The 17664-nt window shown below is 29.8% G+C and overlaps 1 protein-coding gene across 1 annotated transcript; it reads right to left on the bottom strand.

Moving 5' to 3' along the window:
* Window positions 1-891: 891 nt before the first annotated feature.
* On the bottom strand, window positions 892-2331 carry LOC135959152 (uncharacterized). The gene is made up of 4 exons (XM_065510202.1): window positions 2019-2331; window positions 1702-1950; window positions 1443-1631; window positions 892-1317 (listed from the first exon to the last, which is right to left on the bottom strand). The coding sequence occupies exons 1-4, from the start codon at window positions 2295-2297 to the stop codon at window positions 961-963; spliced, it is 1074 nt and encodes a 357-aa protein (XP_065366274.1). The 5' UTR covers window positions 2298-2331; the 3' UTR covers window positions 892-960.
* Window positions 2332-17664: the final 15333 nt, after the last annotated feature.

Consider the following 17664-nt stretch of genomic DNA (forward strand, 5'->3'; position numbering starts at 1 on the left):
TCAACTGTCCAGCACATTATAGAAAGGTTTCGCAACGAAAATAGAATTGTCGATAAGGGTAGATCTGCGCCAAATAAACTATTTAATAATGCAGATAATATATGGATTGTCCGTAAAGCTCCAAAGTTGAAAAATTAAGTTGAAAAATATTTAAGTTTGACGGGTTCTGCGCGAGGCAAATTTTAATGGAAGGACTGCCCGAAATAAGCCGTTTATAAATACTGTTAATAGAAGACGAAGAATCGAGTTTTGTCGACAACATTTGAACAAAGACATTTTATTCAGGAAGACCGTTATTTTTGCGGATGAAAGCAAATATAACCTTTTCAGGTCTGATAGGAAGTCTTGTGATTTCAATTTTAAATAACAACCGAGCCGGAAGATCCCCGATATATTGATGTATCATTTATGTAAGTTATTTGGGGGCTACAGAAAGTTGATTTCAACATACAGACGGATAGACGGACATGGCTATATCTACTTCGCTATCTATAACGGTCCAGAATATATATACTTTTTGGGGTCGCAAATGAAAAATGTAGAAATTACAAACGGAATATTTTTTAACCTTATTTTTTTTCACCAAAAGTTTTTTTCGCTAAATTTTAAAAAAAAGTTGAAATAACAAAAAAAAAAAATTAAATTTAAAAAAACAATTCGAAAATTTTTTTTCCAAAAAATTAAAAAACTGCAAAAATAATAAATTTTGTTTAGCTAAAAATATTTAAAATTTTTATTTTGAAGTATAATTTGGTGAAGGGTATATAAGATTCGGCACAGCCGAATATAGCTCTCTTTCATGTTTTTATAAGAAATGCATAAAACTAAAAAAATTTAATAAAATGAGCAACTTCTAAAAATTATTTTGTATGAAAATTTCCAATCGCACCGTTATCTTTATTTTAATAAAAACCAAAACCATACTTCTATTATTTATTATTCAATCAAATCAGTTTTCGTTTAGTACTTCAACTTCAAACGTTCATACAAGGGAACTTCCATGACTGCATGCGTTTTAGTTTTGCGCTTAAACAAGCCAGCAGATACCAAGTAGCGTGGTTTTTCCAAACTAGGACGTTTCTTGTAAAATTCAGCCAATTCCTTAGTGGAACGTAAATGTGTTATGCCCTTAAATAGTTTTTCCAATGATAGCAATTCATCTGGATAGACAGTGGCAATGGGTTCATCACTATCGGTTGGCAACCAGGGTCTGTCTTTTACCGGTATAGTGCGTCCAAAAGCCACAGTGTTGATTTTCTTGGGCACATTTTTCAAACGGTCACGTATGTAGTTTTCATATTTCAATTCGATGGCCATCTAGAGGGAAGTAGCAGCAATTTTATGATGTTTTAAAATAAGGGTGGTTAGGGTAGTGTTATTACAAATAAATAAGGGTTGTTGTCTTTGAAATTATTTTGTGTAAATATGAGTTTGCTACTTACCTCTGGTAAATTCCATTTGTCTGCTACGGTTTTAGCAATAGCTTTAACTTCTTTGGGCTCAGTTAGTATAGAAGCTAAAAGCTTGCGGTCTCCTTCTATTGAAAATAAAGCTTTTAGTTTTTCCTTGGAAATATCCGAGTCTCTATTGCTACCCAAGGAATTTATCCATTCGGTAAAGCGTTCCGCTGACTGTATATAAAACGAAATAAAACAATGTTTTAATAAATGGTAAGTTGTTGTTGTCTTAACTACTACATACAGCATCCATTAGTTGTTCTGCCTGTTCGTCCAGTGTCTTTTCCCATATGCTACGTTCCAAATCATAGATTTTAGAATCCCATCTAACACGTTCCTTGCGCTGTTTACATATGTAGGAAGAATACCAGTTGCGTTTCTTTTTAGTTTTAGATTTATGCTCTAAAGGTTTGTCCATGTTCAAAACAAATTTTGGATGATCATGTTCCAAACGTTCAATTTCCGAGCACGTACTTTCATTAAAAACATCGGACTTAAAAAATTAATTATAATATATTTTTGTATACATATGTGTATAATTGTTTAGAAACTAAAGCTCACCTTATTTTCCTTCTTATATTTGCCTTCCTCCTCCTCTTCATCATCTTCTCCACCAAATGAAATCGGTGTCTCCATCTCCGATTCGGTTATAAACACATGCTTGTCATATTCATCATATTCGTAGGGCAAAATTTTGGCCACTCTTTGACGCAAATTTTTTGGCAGTGTCACAGAAAAATCATATTTTCTGATGGCTTCCTTCTTACTTTGCTGATGTGCCTTTCTTTCAATATCCTCTACAACCCGTGTCCAATAAGAATTCTTTTCCGTTAAAGACATTTAAGGAATTTTTATTAAAAATAATAATTGCCAGTTCAAATAACAATTTTTAAAAGTATTTTTATTTATGTGAAGGAATTTTGCTTGTTAAAGTTGTAAACAAATTTTCGATAGAAAGTAGAACAATGTTTGGTCGATAACAGGTGAAAGCTTTTCTGTCACTATGTTTCACTATGTTTCACAAAGTTGTTTTGTAAACTGTAGTGATGGAATGTGTAATGTTGTGTCGAGTACATGTGAATTAAAGCTTTTAGTAAAAGCTTTTCATTCAACAGGTGTATACTAAAGAATAATACATAAATTATTTACACTGTTATGCAAAATTGAAGCAAAGTTTATAAAGTTTTTGAAAATTGTCAGTAGATTTTTAGATTATTTGAAATTGTAGAGTTTCGAGGAAATTCTTTATGATGTATTATTTGTAATAATCTTTAGTCTAGACGTCTAACAATGATAGCTGGAACAATGTTGAACCTACATTACATAATTGTAAAGATATTTACAGAGGAAAACACTGAGTAGTAATATTTGTCAAAAACTTAAATTTAAATTTAGTTAAATTATCTAAACACTATTTAAATCAAATTTTGTATGGAAATTTAGCTTTAAAACATTGTTTAAATTTATAATTTTTGTACGAATATGGTGGCTAACGTTTTTACGGTTTTAAACGGTTTTTAAATATCACAAATACCCTGGAAACTTAAAAAGTTATGGGACTTTTTACAAATAAAATTATAATTAATATTAATCATACGCCTTGAAACTCAATTTTTTTTTAAATTTTGATTTATAATAAATTATAAATAATTTAAATTATTAATACACTAACACCCCGGTTTGCGTCGCTAATTGGACCTGGAGAAACATGACGCAAGCCGAAACGACGCAGATCGAACCACGATTTTTCATACATCTTCTATATAAATAAAAATCAAATGTCGTTCGTTGGTAATTGCAACAGTTGAGAACGGCTGGACCGATTTAGACATTTTTTTTTTAAATGTTGTTCATAGTCCAACTTAGACCACGCCCACTTTTACGCTCATATTTTTAGATTTATCTAAAATCGGAAAACGGTGCAGCTAATTTGTTTTTAAATGTTCGTAAAAAATTTAGTTGTACATGTTTACCATAACCATTTCAAAGTTTTTTAACAATATTATGGTTACTGTAATTATGTATATGATATATATGTATATGTGATTGCCATAAACATGTATTTATTTACTACAATCATATACAGTGAGCCTCAAAAGTGAGTAAACACCAAAAATTATTTGATTTTTTTTAAGATAATGAAAATCCTAAAATCTATCCATCGATTAATGCATTAAACACATTCAAGACATCAGGCTACACGACTACACGAACACAAATTCTGCTGGTTACAGTTGTAGTCGTGTGGCAGCTACTGAATTATTTTAAAGACGACAGCTACAAAGTAAACAGCTGATTAATAATTCAGTGGTGCCACTTTAATAAAAAATTACCGTACAAAATTCCAAAGTAATTAAGACTGAAACAATTATTTTGAGTAAAAATATATATATGGTTATAATTAATTATGTACCTGTTATTAATTTATTTCAATATGGTTATCAGAAACTTCTCTTAATTAAGTAAAAAAAATATATTTTTTTAAGCACTAATTTGATTTACATTTTTTTTATTATATTAGCAACACTATTTCTGTTTTGTAGTTGACAAAAATAGAAATTAGCCTAATTCGGCAACATCGGCATGAGTAGTCGTGTGGCCGTGTAGCTGTGCTGTCGTTAAAATAATCGTCTCCATATAAAAGTGTGCATTTTATTTTTGACAGATTGAAGTTGGTAGCCTGCTGTCTTGAATGTGTTTAATGCATAAAATTTAAAAGTTTCGATTTGATGGAGATTGAGTTGAATAATAGATTCGATTCTGAAAAAAAGCAGATTTAAGTTGGAATATAATGATTTTCATGATCTTAAAAAAAAATCAAAAAATTCTCTGGTGTATACTCACTTAAAAAAACAATTTTTTTTAAATGAAAAAAAATTATTAATTTTAATTTTCATAAATTTACCAATAAAAACTAAGAGAGCTATAGTTTTTATTGGTAAATTTATGAAAAAAATTATTTTCAAAGATAATTTTAGATTATTTTTAAAAACCAGCAAAAAAAGTAAAGTTTAATAAAAATTTTAACCAATCAATTTTTATTCAGTTTTAAAATATTCTAATAAATGTTTTTAAAAATTAGTGTTCAGCAATTTTTAATTCAAATATGTTGAAATAGCAAAACAAATAAATTTGATAAAAATTCATCGTCAATCAAAAATTTTAATAGATTTTCAAAAAATTAAAATGTTACTTTTTTGATTTACGGTACTCAAAAATTCTTTAATTACAATTATAATACTTTTTATTTTCATATGTATCGGGCAGAGTTTCAAATTGATCAACAAAATCGGTTCATATGAGGAAAAATCCAGGACAACCTAGATTTTTGACCTATTTTTGACCTATATATGGATTACTAAGACATTAATATAGACAATATGGATATCTAATGATAGATATTTCAAAGACCTTTGCAACGACGTATATAAGACCATAGTAAGTTGGACCTACAATGGGTCAAAATCGAAAAAAATATTTTTTAACCCGAATTTTTTTTCACCAAAAAAAAATTTAAAAAACAAAAAAAGTTTTTTAAAATTAAAAATAAAAAATTTAAAATTTAAAAAAAAAATTTTAAAATAACAATTCGAAAAAAAAATTCCAAAAAATGAAAAAACAACTTTGGAAAAAAACTGTATTTTGTTTACCTAAAAATATTAAAAATTTGTATTTTGAAGTATAATTTGATGAAGGGTATATAAGATTCGGCACAGCCGAATATAGCTTGCTTTTTATTAAATATTTTTTTCCGAAAGATTGAAGAAATAGCTATCTAAACTCTTTGGGACACATGTCAAATTTTGACCCGCTCTAACACAGAGAGTTCTTGACCGATCGATTTTAAAAGTTGGTTCACTTGACATGAAATCCCCCATAAATAATAGGCTGCACGTTTGTTGTGGTACACTTTTAAGTTGTAGAATATAAGGCCCTAAAAGTTTTTTGCTAATCAAATTCTCGAAATAAATTTCACAAGCTTTAAGTCAAATAAAAAATGCTTTCTTTTTTCGTGTATGTACATGATTCACAATTTGTATTATAAGAAATTTTGTTACAACAACACTTTACTCGGCATACATACATAAACAAATTCCTGATTAATTGCCTTTGCTTTTATATCCTTTTAAACATTGATGCCAACTGAAACCTATTCTAATTCCTAACAGTTGGCAACACCACTATATCAATCTGATTTGTACTTTTTGTTTTTCACATACAGATGGCCTTTTCATTGATATAGTTCGAACATAGACTAATTCGAGTTTCGACAAACCATTACCATTTGTATTAAATGTTTTGATAACTAACTGTACGTAAGATGGCATTTTCAATCATTCTCCAAAGTTTTTGATTTTCTTCATACATTGGATTTAATACTATTTTAACCCATTAATGTCGTATGGGTAAACAAATATATAAAAATGGAGCTGTATTTGACAAAGTCTCTAACTAGGGCCAGGTGAGAGTTATCTCAACCGATTTTATTAGTAATTTAATATTTTCGTGACAATTTTACCAGAGCCAGGACAGTGATTTTGATGAATTTTTTCACTGCTTCAAAACTAACAGGAAATAAACTGGTTTAAAAATGTGTATAAACAAACCACTTACTCATCAAAACACAATAAAACATAGAAACTCTCCTGTCAAACACCTAACTCAGATGTCAAAAACGTAAGTGGTGAGAATGTATTATTTAAAAAAACTATGTAAAAACAACAACAACACTCATATGTGTGATTTTTTTGATTAATTTTTCGGTTTGAGTTTTTTCTAGCATCCACTCTCTGTGGATTTTTCTATGACAATAAATTCATTTAATTTGTCAGCTTGTTAAGTTATAAATTAAAATATACATATGTATATTTTAGAACCTATTAATGCCGAAGTGCATAGAAAAATATCCAGATGCCAAAGCAAAATATCCGTAATAATATAAACACCTTAGAATCTGGGGGGCATTAATGGGTTAAAGTACATTTGACCTCCGGACTATGACCCTCAATTTGTTTTACGCCATTACTAATCAATTCCACTGACACAATCTAAATTTCTTGCATATTATTATTAAATTAATTTCTTTTTTTTAACTAATGCCAACTCTCCAAAAAACAACAATCTGGTGTAAAGCGAAATAAAATCAAATCAAAAATCTTAACAATGTCAAAAGAAGCATGACTTGCATAAATAAATAAATAAAAAAACACAAGTAACAAAAGTAAAATGTTTTACAAACAACAAATGTCAACATGAAAATACAAAAATCAACCAGGATAAGATGACAACAAAAAACTAAATAAACAAATATACAATTTAATCCTTTGTTATGGAAGGGAATACACTAAACGACAGCAAGTAGGGAAGGAATGAAGAATAAAAGATAGGTTACATATGGATATGTATGTATGTATGTATATGCAACTTACTTACTATCACCACTAAAACTCAAGATTTTCAAGATTTTGTTATTCAAGTGAACAGGTTGTGTGAATATTTTCTTTATTTTTTTATTTAAGATAACAAAACATGTTGACAATAATGTCACAATACCAGGAGTATGTTTGTTTTTTTAAGCATTTTTTTTTTGAATAATACTTTTGTTTGGTTTTGTGTTGCATGTATCAACAATAGTTGTTAGTCGTGCGTAAGGATAAGAAAAAGGAAAAAAACTACAGCAAAAATAAAAGTTGTCTTGTCATGTTTTACAAAAATGAATTCACACAAGTGTTTTTCTGCCATGGTTTAGTTTGTTTACCTGCAGATAAACAGACATACATATTATTAACATATCGTCAGATATACATCGGGAGCATTTTAAACTTATTAAGGTGTTGTTATTTGTTTTGGTTTTATTATTTTGTTGTTTAACTTTGATTTCAAATGTTTGTTATTCTGTTGAATCGAGGTTAAATTATATACAAGTAGACTAGTAGGGCGAACCTTGTTTATATTGACGTTACAACAAATGTTTAGCAAATACTTTTATAATAAAAAGTAGTAAGAGAGCTATATTCGGCTGTGCCGAATCTTAAATACCATTCAACAAATTATACTTTCAAATCAGAGATCGAAAATAACTCGTCCAAATACCAAAAAACCCAAATTGTGATTTATATTTTTGTGATAAAAATAAATCACTGCAAATAACAGTTATAAAATGATTTTTATTTAAATGGTTTGCTATGGCCTTTATTCGTTTTTGTTGTTTTTTAATGGTTTGATGTTAGATAAACAATTCATTTGTTTTTGTTCTTAATAACGGTTACTTTCTCTATTATTTTGTTATTATACCCTACACCACCATAGTGGGGAGGGTATAATGCGTTTGTGCAGATGTTTGTAACGCCCAAAAATATTAGTCTAACACCCACCTTAAAGTATACCGATCGACTTAGAATCACTTTCTGAGTCAATTAAACGATGTCCGTCCGTCCGTCTGGTCGGCTGGCTGGCTGGCTGTCCATGTAAACCTTGTGCGCAGAGTACAGGTCGCAATTTTGAAGATATTTCGATGAAATTTGGTACATATTATTTTTTGGGCTCAAGGACCAAGCCTATTGAAAGTGGCTGAAATCGGTCCATTATTTCACCTAGCCCCCATACAAATGTCCTCCCGAAATTGGACTTTATCGGCCATAAATTTTTAATTTATATATGTATCTCTACAAATTCCGCTCCAAATAAGTTTTATATATACAAAATTCATGCCACCCAATTTTGTTACGATCGGTCCATAATTAGTCATAGCTCCCACATAGACCCGCTTCCGAAAATCACTTTAATGTGCATAAATCGCTTAAAAATGTTGGTATACTCACAAAATTCAACGTAGTAAACTTTCATGTAGACATAAATCACACGACCTAATTTCATGGTGATCGGTCCATAATTGGTCATAGCTCCCATATAAGGCCCACTTCCGAAAATCACTCAAAAATATAAATTATTGAAATTTTAAAAGAAAAATGTTTTTGCTCTTTTACTTAGTGTAGGGTATTATATGGTCGGGCTTGACCGACTATACTTTCTTACTTTGTTAGTAATTTTTAACAAATTATTGAAATAATATGATAAGTATGACGTAATGAAGTCTGAGTAACAGAAATGAGATTTTTTTTTTTTAAATTGTTATTAATCTTTTGATAAATTTTATATATTTAAGCGTTGATTTGCATCAAATGCATTTTTGCGATTTATTTTTCATGTTCGCAAATAAAAGCTGACCTTTACGAAAAAAATAAATTATAAATCACTCACAGATTTTTTGTGTTTGTTTCTTTTCTGTTTCCCTCAACCCCAAACCTAAAATGTTCTCGAGTAAATCACTCTCTCAGTGATATCACAAAAAATTATTTTTAAATGGCTGCGAATGAGAATTTACCATTGAAATGAAAGTGAACCCGTTATTTTCGGTCTCTGTTTAAAATACAAATTTTAAATATTTTTAAGTACATAAAATCTAATAAAAAAAATTGTTTTTTAACATTTAAAAAATAATTTTTTTTTTTTAAATTTAAATTTTTTTTTTTATATTTATTAGTAAAAAAATTTATAATAAAATTTTCTAAATTTATGATAAAAAATTTTTTTGGTAGGAAAAAATTCGGGTTTAAAAATATTTTTCCCGATTTTGACCGATTGTAAGTCCAACTTTCTATGGCCTTATATACATCGTTACAATAAGCTTTGAAATATCTATCATTAGATATCCATATTTTCTATATTAATGACAAACTGAGCCAAGAGAATTCCCGATATATTAACGTATCAATCATGTTTGTAAGTTATTTGGGGGATACGGAGTTGATTTCAACATACAGACGGACAGGCCTATATCGACTTATCTATCTATACCGATCGTATACGTATGCTTTGTGGAGTTGCAAATGAAAACTGCAGAAATTACAAACGGAATAACAAACTTATTTTTAATATCTCCGTCAAGCCTTAGCGCCAAATTATCGTAAGCGACATTTTCTAATTTTTTTTTTTTTCCAGAAATTAAAATTTTATTTACCGACTGATGTTGTAGCGTTCTCAGAATATCAATACTGTTAATAACTTCAAAAATATAGGGGATACGATTTTATCGTAAATTAATGTTTACATTTTACAGTAAACGAATTTTATCGTAAGCGACACACAGTGGTATAGAAAAACAAGTAAGAAAGTATGGTCGGTCAAGCCCGACCATATAATACCCTACACTAAGTAAAAGAGCAAAAACATTTTTCTTGTAAAATTTCAATAATTTATATTTTTGAGTGATTTTCGGAAGTGGGCCTAATATGGGAGCTATGACTAATTATGGACCGATCACCATGAAATTAGGTCGTGTGATTTATATCTATATTAAAGGTAACTATGTTGAATTTTGTGTGTATACCAACATGTGTGTATACCAACGTTTTATGCACGTTAAAGTGATTTTAGGAAGCGGGTCTATATGGGAGCTATGACTAATTATGGACCGATCGTAACAAAATTTGGTGACATGAATTTTGTGTATATAAAACTTATTTGGAGCGGAATTTGTGGAGATACATATACAAATTAAACATTTATGACCGATAAGTCCAATTTCGGGAGGACATTTGTATGGGGGCTAGGTGAAATAATGGACCGATTTCAGCCAGTTTCAATAGGCTTGGTCCTTGAGCCGAAAAAATAATATGCACCAAATTTGATTGAAATATCTTCAAAATTGCGACCTGTACTCTGCGCACAAGGTTTACATGGACAGCCAGCCAGCCAGCCGACCAGACGGTCGGACGGACGGACGGACGGGCATCGTTTAATCGACTCAGAAAGTGATTCTAAGTCGATCGGTATACTTTAAGGTGGGTGTTAGACTAATATTTTTGGGCGTTACAAACATCTGCACAAACACATAATACCCTCCCCACTATGGTGGTGTAGGGTGTAGAGGGAAATAAATCTGTAACTTCTAAATGATTAGATTGGTATGAATGAAATTTCACATGCAAAAAGAAGAAGTGTTGTCGAGTTTAAGTTTTGAACGTGGACCTTATAGACCCACCAGGGCCTCCTCAAAGTAGGACACCTAGGGTATGTTACATTATTAAAACGATCATATTTCTTCGATTGAGTTCCGATTTCAAAAAAATTACATATGTATATTGAATCTTCTCATCGAGCACTAAAAAACCATCATCGTAGCTGTCAATTATATCTTACAGCTTAGGGGATATTCGTATTTAAAAAATAAATTTTCAACATTTTTACCCACCCGACTCCAGTTTTTTTTTTAACAGCGTGTTCGAATATTTCCCGACTTTCTTCAGTTTTCCTTTATTGGACCAACAACACATGTATGTGTCAAAGAAGAAAAAGAATTATTTAAAAATAATGACTAAGTCGAAAGTTATATGCATTTGAATTTATAAAATTTTAAAAAGGCGATTTTCGCAATTTTTTTGGGAAAAAAAAACTTTTTTTCTTTTTAAGTTATCGCAAAAAATTTCTAAAAGATGTTTAAGGAATTTATACTTTCTGAAAGCTAAGTTTTCATAAAATATTTTAAATGAAAAAAAATTAAAAAAATGTTGTTACCGAGGGGACGAGTTCCATTGAAAAACACCTATTTTTTATATAAAATTAAAATTTAGGGCAAAAATTCTGAAATCGTATATTCGATATCAAAATATGGTAATCGATTTTAGGTGGCCCAATATGTTTCTAAATAATTTGTAAAGGGTTCCGATAACCCCTACCCTGGTATGGATATTATAGCCAAAAAACTAAAAATTCCCATTTTTGGAATTTTTCAACACATTTTGGGAATTGCGGGATTGCTGATAATAAATTTTAAAATTCGTTTTTATTTTTCCATTTTGAATAGAAAAATCTATAAATAAAAATTTAATTTCAATTCGAAAAATTTGTATCTATACAAAAATTCAATAAAAAATATTTTGTGTCATATTTTCCATGAATTTTTAATTGTGAAAAGTTATAAATATTTTTGAAAAATATACAAATAGCTTGAACGAAATTATATTATATCGTATCATAACATTTTTAATTCTCTGTATAAATTTCAAAATAATCAAAAAAACCTTCTCCTGTAAAATTTGTGGTTTGTCGCTTACGATTATTTGGCGCTAAAGGCTCGATAATATACCCTAAACTGAGTAAATGAGCAAAAACATATTTTTTTTAAATTTCAATAATTTATATTCGTGAGTAATTTTCGAAAGTGGGCCTTATATGGGAGCTATGAGAATTTTGGAACCGATCGTTATGATATTAGGCCTTGTGATTTTTATCAATATGGAACTTATTTTTGGAAATTTAATCCTCAAAAAACCCCTCCCAAAGCGAATTAAACATTTTTAAACCACTTCAAATTTAAAATGTATAAGATCCATTATCTTGCCGAATACTTTTGTTTCCTCCCTTATGCCAATTTCTAGTTTGATGTATTGTATTTGGAGATAATTTCTTTATTTTCTTATAATAATATATCTATGTGCAGTTTGTTACAAAATTTTGTAAATTTTCAAATTAATCATTGCAATTTTTTATCACATAACAAAAGGAAAAATATGTCCATATTATTTTCTTCTTAAAAAAATTATAAAAAAAACTGAAGATGATAAAATACTTTTTTTTAAATTTTAACCCCTTTTCTGTTCGCTGTAAAACATCATGTTAACAGAAGGAAAACTTTTAATTTATGGGAAAAGCTTTTAGTCAAGAATTTTAATATGCTTTTTGCAATTTTATTTTATGTTTTTTTTTTTTAAATTCCTGCCTCAGTTTTTTTTTCTTTTGCAGAAAAAGCAAAAGAATATCAAATAATTCCTTAAACTTTCCTTCATAAGTGTAGAGACAAGCAAGTCCATAAATGTGTGTGTATGTCAAAATGACGTTTAAGCAAGCATGTGTGCGTATGTCACCTAAGTACTTTATCAAAGTTGTTCTAGCATCTTAGTACCCGCTTTTGTTAAGCGAAAAGTATGCAATGCAAAGCTGTAAATAAAATATTAAATATGTTAAAAATAAGTAGTTCTTACATGATAAGAATAATAAAGCAATTGCGCTAGAAAAATTTAATTAAAAATGTTGCTATTGAGAATTTTAATTATGTAATAAATAATCTGCAGGTGATAATAATTGAATTTACATTTATTGCAATAGTTTTTTGGGACTAACTATTTGTCATCTATATTTTGGTTTGAAAATATTACTTCTCCTTATTCACAACAACATTTTAAAATACTTTTGTTTACATTTTCACAATTAATCAGTTTCTTATGAATCCTACATTTTATGCAATATAATACTGCTAAATAAATTTTATTTAAATTATTTTCTCATTACCAAGACTGATTGCAAACTTTTTTAATTAATTCCTTTAGTTTCTAGCTCCAACATCAATATTTTAAATGTCTCGTTTAATATTGAAGTCATCATATAGAAAAAGCACAAACTTTTCTATACAAAACTTGTGACTGCTGCCAAAAAATTAACGAAGAACAAAAATAAAAGTTCAATGATTACAAAGATACTTTGAATATTTGATGAACACATTGACTACACCCATCATATAATCATTTTGTTCATTTTCTATTCTTTAGCCTACATTTTTCTATAAACTTGAATCTCTATCGTTGTAGCTAGGAAAAAAACCGAACAAAGTTAAGCAATAATGAATTTTCTTTTGATATGTATGAGCTAAATTTTCGTTCGCTTTTGCTATAGAGTTCTTTTAAAGGGGACATCAAAAATTAATTTCTTTTAGGAAGTCTATAAGTATTCAAACATTCGTATGTTGTTTGTAAGGCAAAAACGTAAGTATCATATTGTAGTGTGGAGCGGAATAATTTATAAAACGTTTTTGTTTAATGCGTGACGAAAAAAAATTTTCTTTGAAATCCAGACAGACAAAGTAAAGTACATTTAAGGTGGTTAACAGCGACCACATAAGACTACCGTATTAAAGACTCTCGTGTTATACTAAAGACTCTCGTCTTATACTAAAGACTCTCGTCTTATACTAAAGACTCTCGTCTTATACTAAAGACTCTTGTCTTATACTAAAGACTCTCGTCTTATACTAAAGACTCTCGTCTTATACTAAAGACTCTCGTCTTATACTAAAGACTCTCGTCTTATACTAAAGACTCTCGTCTTATACTAAAGACTCTCGTCTTATACTAAAGACTCTCGTCTTATACTAAAGACTCTCGTCTTATACTAAAGACTGCCGTCTTATACTAAAGACTGCCGTCTTATACTAAAGACTGCCGTCTTATACTAAAGGCTCTCGTCTTATACTAAAGACTCTCGTCTTATACAAAAGACTCTCGTCTTATACAAAAGACTCTCGTCTTATACAAAAGACTCTCGTCTTATACTAAAGATTCCCGTCTTATATTAAATAAACCCGTCTTATATTAAATAAACTCGTTTTAAACTAAAGACTCTCGTCTTGTACTAAAGACTCTTGTCTTATACTAAAGACTCTCGTCTTATACTAAAGACTCTCGTCTTATACTAAAGACACTCGCCTTATACTAAAGACACTCGTCTTATACTAAAGACTCTCGTATTATACTAAAGACTCTTGTCTTATACTAAAGACTCTTGTCTTATACTAAAGACTCTTGTCTTATACTAAAGACTCTTGTCTTATACTAAAGACTCTTGTCTTATACTAAAGACTCTCGTCTTATACTAAAGCCTCTCGTCTTATACTAAAGACTGCCGTCTTATACTAAAGACTGCCGTCTTATACTAAAGGCTCTCGTCTTATACTAAAGACTCTCGTCTTATACTAAAGACTCTCGTCTTATACTAAAGACTCTCGTCTTGTACTAAAGACTCTCGTCTAATAGTAAAGACTCTCGTCTAATACTAAAGACTCTCGTCTTATACAAAAGACTCTCGTCTTATACAAAAGACTCTCGTCTTATACTAAAGATTCCCATCTTATATTAAATAAACCCGTCTTATATTAAATAAACTCGTTTTAAACTAAAGACTCTCGTCTTGTACTAAAGACTCTTGTCTTATACTAAAGACTCTCGTCTTATACTAAAGACTCTCGTCTTATACTAAAGACACTCGCCTTATACTAAAGACACTCGTCTTATACTAAAGACTCTCGTATTATACTAAAGACTCTTGTCTTATACTAAAGACTCTTGTCTTATACTAAAGACTCTTGTCTTATACTAAAGACTCTCGTCTTATACTAAAGACTCTCGTCTTATACTAAAGACTCTCGTCTTATACTAAAGACTCTCGTCTTATACTAAAGACTCTCGTCTTATACTAAAGACTCTCGTCTTATACTAAAGACTGCCGTCTTATACTAAAGACTGCCGTCTTATACTAAAGGCTCTCGTCTTATACTAAAGACTCTCGTCTTATACAAAAGACTCTCGTCTTATACAAAAGACTCTCGTAATATACAAAAGACTCTCGTCTTATACTAAAGATTCCCGTCTTATATTAAATAAACCCGTCTTATATTAAATAAACTCGTTTTAAACTAAAGACTCTCGTCTTGTACTAAAGGCTCTTGTCTTATACTAAAGAATCTCGTCTTATACTAAAGATTCTCGTCTTATACTAAAGACACTCGCCTTATACTAAAGACACTCGTCTTATACTAAAGACTCTCGTATTATACTAAAGACTCTTGTCTTATACTAAAGACTCTTGTCTTATACTAAAGACTCTTGTCTTATACTAAAGACTCTTGTCTTATACTAAAGACTCTTGTCTTATACTAAAGACTCTTGTCTTATACTAAAGACTCTTGTCTTATACTAAAGACTCTTGTCTTATACTAAAGACTCTTGTCTTATACTAAAGACTCTTGTCTTATACTAAAGACTCTTGTCTTATACTAAAGACTCTTGTCTTATACTAAAGACTCTTGTCTTATACTAAAGACTCTTGTCTTATACTAAAGACTCTTGTCTTATACTAAAGACTCTTGTCTTATACTAAAGGCTCTCGTCTTATACTAAAGACTCTCGTCTTATACAAAAGCCTCTCGTCTTATACTAAAGACTGCCGTCTTATACTAAAGACTGCCGTCTTATACTAAAGGCTCTCGTCTTATACTAAAGACTCTCGTCTTATACTAAAGACTCTCGTCTTATACTAAAGACTCTCGTCTTGTACTAAAGACTCTCGTCTAATAGTAAAGACTCTCGTCTAATACTAAAGACTCTCGTCTTATACAAAAGACTCTCGTCTTATACAAAAGACTCTCGTCTTATACTAAAGATTCCCATCTTATATTAAATAAACCCGTCTTATATTAAATAAACTCGTTTTAAACTAAAGACTCTCGTCTTATACTAAAGACTCTTGTCTTATACTAAAGACTCTCGTCTTATACTAAAGACTCTCGTCTTATACTAAAGACTCTCGTCTTATACTAAAGACTCTCGTCTTATACTAAAGACTCTCGTCTTATACTAAAGACTCTCGTCTTATACTAAAGACTCTCGTCTTATACTAAAGACTCTCGTCTTATGCTAAAGACTCTCGTCTTATACTAAAGACTCTCGTCTTATACTAAAGACTCTCGTCTTATACTAAAGACTCTCGTCTTATACTAAAGACTCTCGTCTTATACTAAAGACTCTCGTCTTGTACTAAAGACTCTCGTCTAATAGTAAAGACTCTCGTCTAATACTAAAGACTCTCGTCTTATACTAAAGACTCTTGTCTTATACTAAAGACTCTCGACTTATACTAAAGACTCTCGACTTATACTAAAGACTCTCTTCTTATACCAAAGACTCTCGTCTTATACTAAAGACTCTCGTCTTATACTAAAGACTCTCGTCTTATACTAAAGACTCTCGTCTTATACTAAAGACTCTCGTCTTATACTAAAGACTCTCGTCTTATACTAAAGACTCTCGTCTTATACTAAAGACTCTCGTCTTATACTAAAGACTCTCGTCTTATACTAAAGACTCTCGTCTTATACTAAAGACTCTCGTCTTATACTAAAGACTCTCGTCTTATACTAAAGACTCTCGTCTTATACTAAAGACTCTCGTCTTATACTAAAGACTCTCGTCTTATACTAAAGACTCTCGTCTTATACTAAAGACTCTCGTCTTATACTAAAGGCTCTCGTCTTATATTAATTACACTCGTTTTAAACTAAAGACTTTCGTCTTATCCTAAAGACTATCGTTTTATAATAATGACTAAATGCTAAATAATTGTTGTTTTTTTGTGTAGCGTGCCTGCAAAAAAGCTCCAAAAAGTCTACTCACATTTTTGTTTTGCGATCATAAATAAATCAAAATGTCATAAACGTGTGAAATGTTCAACTAAATTGCCTTAAAGTTTGGAAATGAAATCTGTGAATTCGGTTTTTTGTCAGTTGCTGATTTACTTGACTTGAAGTTAATTTTTGCTCACTTCGTACAAAGATTATTAAAAAGAAAATTGTATATTTCAAAAACAACAGCAAAATGATATGGAGGAGTAGACAGACAAACAGGGAGATAAAAAAAACACACAGACAGTTTGCTGTCTGTTTAGAGATGATGTATATTTAATAAAACCACGTCTTCTTTGTTTGCCAGTGTCTCGCAAATGAAATCAAATAAAGAAAAACAAAGTTTATTTTGTTATTGTACAGGTGTTGTTTTTGTTATTGCTATTTAAAAAACAAACATTTTCATAACATGTCAAATGTCATGTGTAGTAAGGCGAAAAAATTTCTTAGGGGGAAAATGAAAAATGTGTATTTTATTGCAAAATAAAAATAATAATTTTTTAATAAAATTTTAGCAAATTCTTTTTAATAAAAGAAAAATTCTCCAACTTATATACTTGGTTTGCTTGCTTAAACCTACATACATTAAAATATTAAAAATTCTTTCTTATCTTTTGTAAGACAAGCTAAAGGAGCTCTTTGGCATATTTCTGCTGTTTGAGCTAAACTTTATCCTTATGATAATAACCAACAACCCTGCTTTCTATGTTCCTTTACTTTTGTCGTTATTTATTTGTTGTTTTAGTGACATCAAGAATTTGTTTAAATATTTTTTTTATGATTTTCAGCTCAATTACCTTTTGATGTTGGTATTATTTTTTTAAATATTTTTTTTCGTCTGTTTATTTCTTTGTGCCCGTCCGTATGTTTATTGTGTGGTTAGAAAATTGTTTTAAATTGAATTGTTTGCTTTTTTTA

The sequence above is a fragment of the Calliphora vicina genome, chromosome 4 (assembly GCF_958450345.1).
Source record: "Calliphora vicina chromosome 4, idCalVici1.1, whole genome shotgun sequence".
In the NCBI taxonomy this organism is placed as follows: domain Eukaryota; kingdom Metazoa; phylum Arthropoda; class Insecta; order Diptera; family Calliphoridae; genus Calliphora; species Calliphora vicina.